Source organism: Pelophylax lessonae, assembly GCF_965119305.1.
Source record: "Pelophylax lessonae genome assembly, chromosome: 5".
Lineage (NCBI taxonomy): Eukaryota > Metazoa > Chordata > Amphibia > Anura > Ranidae > Pelophylax > Pelophylax lessonae.
This window is the reverse complement of record NC_138772.1, coordinates 428,272,566-428,280,850: the sequence shown is the minus strand read 5'-3', so window position 1 is coordinate 428,280,850 and position 8,285 is coordinate 428,272,566. Positions and strand designations below refer to the sequence as shown.

Sequence of the window (8,285 nt, the reverse complement as noted above, 5' to 3'; positions counted from 1 at the left end):
CATCATGGGAAATATAGTTCCAAAACATCTGGGGTGCCAAGGTTCGCCATCACTGTGCTAGGGTGTGATAACTAGCAGCTTCTTCATGTTTGATGTTAAAATTTCCCAAATACATCTAGGGGACTCACTCTTGGTGGGCTTAGAGGAAGGCTGGTGACTTCCATAAGTGCACAAGCCAAACAATTGGAATGTCTGTTCGTGGGAATGAGAGCACTGACTAGTATTATTTAAGCATTAAACTGCCAGTGCCCCAACCTTGCTGCTTCATTGATTGGCTCTGAATGGGGTTGCCAGCTAACTTTTTGCTCATTTATTGCATGTCTTTTGATTTGACTGTAATTTAACAAGCTTCCTCTGTAATATTTTGCTTAAAGAAGGCATTGAAAACTGTTGTGCAGCGGATTTTGGAGCACAACTCCCTTTTATTAACAAAAAATGTTTAGTCTGTTTTAATAAGATACACGATGCAAAGAAATTTTTGTTAAAGGTTTGATTTTCTTGAGCTATATTATTTAAGTTAGAATGACAAAGCAAAAGCTGCTTTTTTTCAAACAGTTATTTTACTTAACTATATCTGTGTTTAAAGGCATATGGCTACACATTCTCCAGAGAAAACCCACAAGTGTAATTATTGTGAGAAAATGTTTCACCGGAAAGACCACCTAAAGAATCACCTCCATACCCATGATCCCAATAAAGAAGCCTTCAAGTGCGAAGAATGTGGAAAAAACTACAATACCAAGCTTGGGTTTAAACGTCACTTGGCTTTGCATGCTGCTACAAGTGGGGATCTCACCTGTAAAGTATGCTTGCAGACTTTTGAAAGCACAGTGGTGCTGTTGGAGCACCTAAAGACCCATGCAGGCAAATCTTCCAGTGGGGTTAAGGAGAAAAAGCACCAGTGTGAGCACTGCGACCGACGCTTTTACACCCGCAAAGACGTCCGTAGACACATGGTAGTGCACACTGGGAGAAAAGACTTCCTTTGTCAATATTGTGCACAAAGGTTTGGACGTAAGGATCATCTAACCCGTCATATGAAGAAAAGCCACAATCAAGAACTGCTTAAAGTGAAAACGGAACCTATGGACCTGTTGGATCACTTCACCTGCAGTGTTCCTATTAAAGATGAGCTGCTTCCCGTGATGTCCTTAGCTTCCAATGAGCTGATATCAAAGCCATTCACAAACAGTTTGCAGTTAAACCTCTATAACACACAAATTCAGTCCATGCAGAGCTCTGCAACTACACACCAAATGGTTGCTCCAACATTGCCTTTGGGTATGCCTTGTCCAATAGATATGGATTCTGTCCTTCCTTCTCACCAGCTTTCGCTAAAATATCCACTTAATTCTACCTCATATGCTATTTCCATGCCTGAGAAAGAACAACCTTTGAAAGTGGAAATTGAGAGTTACCTTATGGAATTGCAAAGTGGCATGACGCCTTCCTCTCAAGAGTCCCCTTCATCTTCGTCAAAGCTAGGTATGGATCCTCAAGTTGGGCCATTAGATGATGGGGCTGATGGAGTATCCCTCTCTAAAAGTTCTGTATCAATTAGTGAACCTCTCAACACATCTTCATTGGACTTTAACCAGTTGTTCAACTTCATACCTTCCAATGGTCCCCCTTACAATGCACCAGTGTCTGTTGGAAATTTAGGAATGGGTTACTCTCAAGAAGAAGCTAATTCATCAATGGCACAGATCCCCCAACAACCACAGGATCCTCAAGATCCTGGCAATAACATGTGTTTTGGTTCTTTACATTCATTGTCTTCTGCTTTTACAAGTAATCTGAATTCAACCACAACATTGCCACGATTTCATCAAGCTTTCCAGTAGGAGTTTATACTATGGATTGCATTATTTTTTTTTTATCTTAGTGCCAATCAAAAGACATTTGAAACACCTCTACTAGTCTATACTTTAACAACCTTAATAAGCCAGTACATTGTTAGCTTTTCACCTTTTTACAAATGTCTTAATTGTTTACTCTCATTTTAAACTCCTTGCTGTTTGTGGCAGTATGCTATAATGCCAGCTAATTTTTATTTTTTCTACCTGTAGGAAATATTCATAGCTTTAATGCCCAATTTATTATTAAAGTATTCAAATTGGTCAAGTATCAATGAAAAAGTAATCACCAATATAAAAAAATGTTCATATGTTAAAATGCCAAATTCATAATTCTAAGAATACACTTTAACAAAAAAGATATTGGAACATTAATGTGAGTTAAATTTGAAAAACAATAGTATTGCAGCGTATCGATAAACCTTCAACTTGCAACTGTTATGCAATGCAGTTATGGTAAATACTCATAATGGGTTGCACTTTTGTATTTTATCAATTCACATATTGCTCTTTTTGGCCAGGGCAAAAAAGACCTGTTGTGAGAAGATTGTATGAAAAAATGCCTCAGCCTGTAGTATTGACTACTACGTATGTGCCTTCATTAAGCCAGTGTCAAAAAGAAAATATATATAGTTTTTGTGATTATCTGTTTATATGGTATGGTACTGCCATTCAACAGATACACGCCACCAGCACTTGCAGATATTTTTACTTGGTTTAGGACCTATTTTTATTGCCAAGGTTTCAAAAGAGGACTCTAAGGAGTTATGTAAAAGCATATTGCTTACACCACTTTGCTTAGAAACTGTTATAACCAACCCCAATCAACATGCTCTGCTATCTGATTTTAGGCATTAGGAGGGAAGGCAAAGTCTATAACCGAAGAATTACATGGTTAATATATATATATATATAATAAAATTAGTTATAATAAAGTGTACCTGAGAGAATATGGCAGGGCAAAAAATATAAACATTATGGGAAATAAAGTTTCCATTATATTTTCTTAGTAAGTCATTTTTAGTTATTGTTTTTCCAGTAACTTGTAAATATTCATTGTATGTCTAACAGTATTTTTCTTCTAAAGGCATTATATGGTAGGAATTGTATTTTTTATGCAAACTGCTTTTAACATTTCAGAGTGAAAATAACAAATCTGTGCATATAAGATGCACTGATGGCTCTGATATTTTAATATTCATCCTATAGTTTCTATGAAACAATTTGATGGCTTTCATTGAACAATTAGTGTTCAAGGTTGCCTTTTCTTCACCGAAAAAAAAAAAAAAAAACTGCGCAGCAATAAAATACAGAAGGGAATAGTTAAAAATGTTAATAGCTAGGCTAATCCATATTGATTAAGGGTAGTTGAAAGGGCTGTAGATTTTTTCAAAAAGAAACACACCTAAATCATTGATTGCCATTTTGTTTAGAAATGTTTGGAAAGTTTTTAGTTTCTCTGTTTGTAGTTTTGTGTTTTAAACTCACAACTGCTGCGTTTTTTTGTTTTCTTGTATTTTTTTTTTTTTTACTTTTCATTTCTTTTTGTGATTCTTTTTTTTTTTTTTTTTTTCACAACCCCTATTTCTGATTTTCATCTCCTCTTATTTTCTTTATTTTTGTCCATTTATTAGGCAGACTACCTAAGACACATTAAACCTGCCTTTTATTACATAGGGGAAAAAAACACCTTATATAGGCTAAAGCCTGCCACATGTCCTAAATCATGGCCTTATATTGGATATTTTGGGTAAATAAAAGTGCCATATATTTATATTATTATAGTATACTATGTTTCAGTTAGTATCTGGATGTAAAACGTTTTATGTATTTGTTTGTGTGTGTGTGTATATATCATATAAAAATAAATATTACTAGCGCCAACACCCTTAAAGTAATAATTAGCCAAATTTTGCATTTAATTGGAAGTATTTTTTCCTAAAGAATTATATTCCATTGAAAAATGTTTAAAAAAATAAATAAATAATCAAGACAATATGTTGAACCTTAACTGGTCATCATGGCTTCAGACAGGCTATAATGTTACAATTGTCTTACCCTAGGTCTAAAATATATAAGCAATTGCTGATTATTTTTAATGCCTTAAATTAGCCCCACTCTTGACAGCATATCCGTATTTTACTATCCAATTACATTTTGGCCCCTTTGACCCATTTTTCATAGTGGGCATACACTCTACTATATTTTGGAAGGTAGAAGAAGTCCACTGGCAAAATGCGTATTTTTATTTTTTATGTAATACATTTTTTCATTTATTGTATGTCCAACCTCTAATTTGTGGATTACAGTGAATTACTAATTTTGCCTGTAATTTTTGTTTCTTCTTTTTTTTAAGAACCATATGCTGACTGATACATGAGCCAGAGCTGTTTGCGTTGAGGTTATGAATGTTAAGATTTTCTTTCAGGATTATTTGCCTAGATTGTTTGATGTGTGTCATAGGCCAATATTTTGTAAAATGAAGCTTGGTTGACATCTATGTTACACATATTATGAAATATAGCACTTTTCGGGGAAAAAAATAAAAAGCTAAAAAATGTGGAACCTTTTATGAGAGAAATAAGGTAATGCTTTTATTATAGATTTTTTTAATAATGTGTTCAATTTCCATTAGTTTAAAATGATGTAATACTTATAGTAATAATGCTTTGTGAGAAACCCTAGTTTTGAACAGGTACAACTTTATTTACAGTGTTGCTTATCCGATTGCTATGTTGCACAAACCAGTGTCTTTTTTTTTTTTTTTTTTTAATTTGTATTTTTAATAACTCTTGCTGCCAGAGATACTTGTGGAGTATTGCAGAATTCCACAATGGATTCCATTCACACAAGTATTAGTGTTGTTTTCAATACCTACTGATTAGGTTTACACACTTCAAGACACACTGCCTTCTTCAGTGGGATGTTTGACAAGCAGGCTTGCACTTGAAATAATAATGCCTGGTTATTTGCCACACCGTATTTAGAACAGGTGTAGGTAAATGCCACCATTATTACTTCTGGTGGAGGGAATCGTCCATCATGATGTGCAGATCAGCTTAGTTGACACTAGCTATTCCTGTTATGAATACACAGTGTCAAAGTCTCTTTTTTTTGCATACATATTTTTGTAGTAGGGTTGAAGTTGCAGTAGGCTCCTGTCAAGCACTATCCTGTGTGTGGGGCAGAATAATTTCAAATATATAAAAAAAATTGTAATAATAAAGCATGTACAATATGTGGAACATTGTCAGCACCAAATTGAAAAGCTTACTATGAAAGCGCAGATTTTAGTTTTCTTCAAACATTTGGCACTTATGTTCTTATTCTTAACCAGTGCTATATGGCAGATTAATGTGGAATAAACATTATCTGGTAGTCTTGAATTTATGCACTTATTTTGGGGGTCACATAAGCAAATTTGACCCACAGCACAGTTGGTCTCTCCAGTGTTAACAAATATGAGAAAGGGAAACACTCTACTGATATAAAAGAGTGATGAAATGAGGGAAACACATGCAGTCTTACACTGCAACAGGTGATATTCCTCAAAAAACTGATCTATTCATATTTGAAGGGTACTCAAGAACTTGTAGATCCCCAACAAATGGAGAACCATAAGCTGTCCATAACTAGGCTAACAAAAAAAACAGTAGAAGGGAAAAAATAAGCAAAATTATATACTTACCAATGCCATGCAAACCCTCTATTCCCTAAATTAGCAATTGTACTGTACCATCTTGACATTTTGTGTGAACCCAACATGGTTTAGATAAGATTCATGAATTTTGATGCAGATAAAGGTAGCCGTAAAAAAAAGTCGATATGGCAGTGTAAAGAATAACAATCTATAGCAATCAATAATTGTTTACTGTAGTTTGAGCAGTTAAGAAATAATATGTTGTGCTACTAGAGGTTATGATTTGCATATTAAACTACATTACTGACAGAGCCAGATAATGTGGCCATTCGGCCAACCTACCTACTTTTAAAGCTCTGTAATATACCCTTCACACCATTACTTACACAATGCTAGATTTCTTTTTTTGGACATAACTATTTATAATTATTAACCTGTTTCCCCTTTACTCAGATATGAATTTATTAGGACATGTAAAAAAAAAAAAGTACACCTAATGGAAATTGTTGACATATTTGAATAGGTAAACATAGGATCTTCATTCAAACCATGCCTGCAGATAAAGGTAATATACTTGAATTAAAAAACAAGGAAAATGTACCTTTTTAATTTATTCAACAAAAATAATAGATGTAATGGTGTGCTGTGGGTAAAGTACACCCTTGACCTCAGAAGCTGGTATTGCCCCTTTCAGCAGAAACACAGGAGTTTTACATAACTTCCCACTAGTCTCTGACATCGACGGTGCAATTTTGACTGCTACTCTATGCAAAATTCCTTAATTTGCAGGATATTTGTGGGTTTTATGCACAAACTGCCCATTACAAATACTCACAATATTTTAGCAGGATTGAAATCATGGCTTCGACTAGGCCAGTCCAAAAATCTTTACTTTTGGAGCCACTCTTTTGTGGATTTGCTAGGGTGCTCCAGCTTTCAGACAAAGAGGCTCACATTTTTATCAAGCACCCTTTGATATGATGCATAACTCATGGTTGAACTGATGGCTGCAGGCTGCTTAGGCCTTAAAGCAGTAAATCAACTCCAACCATTATATTGATACACCATACCAAAGGAGGTTCTTCTGAAATGCTGTCTTTTGTCTACTCAAAATATGTGCACTACTATTTTGAGTAAACAACTCTGTTGTTGATATATCAGTCCACAGCATATTGTTCTAGAAGGCATGGTCTTTGCCCACGTGTTCAATAGTAAACTGTAGTCTTGCTGTAATGTTCATTTTGGAGGGCAAAGACTTTTCTTGGTATACCTCTCATGCAGGTTAAACCGTCTCTTTCTAATTTTATAAGCATGCAGTTTAATACCAACTGTTGCAGGAGTCACCCATAATAAAATATAGGTGTTCTGGAAGACCTTTTAGAATCAAATGGTTCAGCCCTACTTTAGGGTTGAATTTTTTGGGCTTGCCAGTCCTAAACAAATTAGCCATTGTTTAAAAAATGTATCTCATTTGTACATTTTGCTTTCAGTGAGTTGATTGACTTGGGCCAAAAAAATGGGAAAAATTGGTGATGTTTAAATCCCTTGCCAGGCTCATTGACATCCACAGCCTTTTTCCTGAGGGCCCTTCTCTTGGTATGACACCACACACTCCAATAGCAAAGACCACACCAGACACTAGATATCTGAGGTTTAAATTACACCAGTTGCCTCCTTATGATGCAGTTCCAATAAATTACACTTTATCTGGAAGACCTTATTCTAAATTCATGGATTTGAAGTGGTGGTAAATACAGGGCTGAACTTGTGTTTCCCACCTGACAAATCTGCCTTTAGATTATTGAAATGAACACATCATGTCAATTTTATGTGTAATTTGTTCAAGTATATAACCTTTGCATGTAGGAACTGTTTGGATGAAAAATCTAAACTTGGATCAGTCATTTGAAATGTCCTACCCTAGTGTCAACAACCGAGTGACATTTTACAACAGTTACTCCTTCAGATTAAAATGTGTGCGATCCAAGACACAACAGGAAGTGAGTGGAAACTCTCCAAAATAAGGGAAATCCTCTTAGACAGCTGCCAACGGAACAATAGTCCCCATTCAGAGAATTCCATCTACTGTATATCTGTTCTAGATACAACTAAAAATCTAATGCTGGCCATAGATGGGTCATTTTATTTTCCTTCTTCCCACTTTTTTTTATTCTAACAGTGGGGAGACTTTCCCGCCTTTAGAATACACTTATCAGCACTGATCAAGGGGAAATTTTCCAACAGGTTGGTTAAACAGAACAACATCTGTTCAACCACAGTGCCCATACATGGATTAAAATGCAGCCTGTCCCTGCTGAACTGATGGAATTTTGATCCATGTATGACCAGATTAGATTAGATTTCTCTTGCTTTGTATCCCAGTGACATTGGTAATTAGGATAAATAGAAAGAATCTCCCCGGCAGGGACAAAGACAGCAACAAAAATCTTGACAGTGGCTTTAACATTTCCCTACTCCTTCCACAATTAAAAAAATAATAATTTTCTCCCACTGAATGGATAAATATTTCAATTTATTTTACAAATATTACATATCATTGCTTGTTTATATTCAACCAAATGCAATTTCCAATTACTGCAAGTGTTTTAGTTCATGATGATCATTCCAGTGTAGCAGTATTCCCTAGCCAGGAGCCCTTGAGCCACATGTAGCTCCCAGCTACCTTTCATGTTGGCCTTGGCAGCTTCCTATCAGGGATTCGCTGTGTGTCGGAACACTGAAGTCATTATGCACTATAATATGGCCATTAAGCCAAAATAATACTTTAT

The 8,285-nt window shown here is 35.3% G+C and overlaps 1 protein-coding gene across 2 annotated transcripts in view; it reads left to right on the top strand.

Moving 5' to 3' along the window:
• The window catches only part of PLAG1 (PLAG1 zinc finger), a 73,269-nt gene extending 70,020 nt beyond the window's left edge, over nucleotides 1-3,249 (top strand). For both annotated transcript variants that reach the window (XM_082258001.1, XM_082258000.1), the window contains one exon: nucleotides 587-3,249. In XM_082258001.1, the coding sequence (XP_082114127.1) occupies nucleotides 591-1,844 (1,254 nt within the window). In that variant the 5' untranslated portion in view covers nucleotides 587-590 and the 3' untranslated portion in view covers nucleotides 1,845-3,249. The remainder of the gene's footprint in view (nucleotides 1-586) is intronic.
• Nucleotides 3,250-8,285: the final 5,036 nt, after the last annotated feature.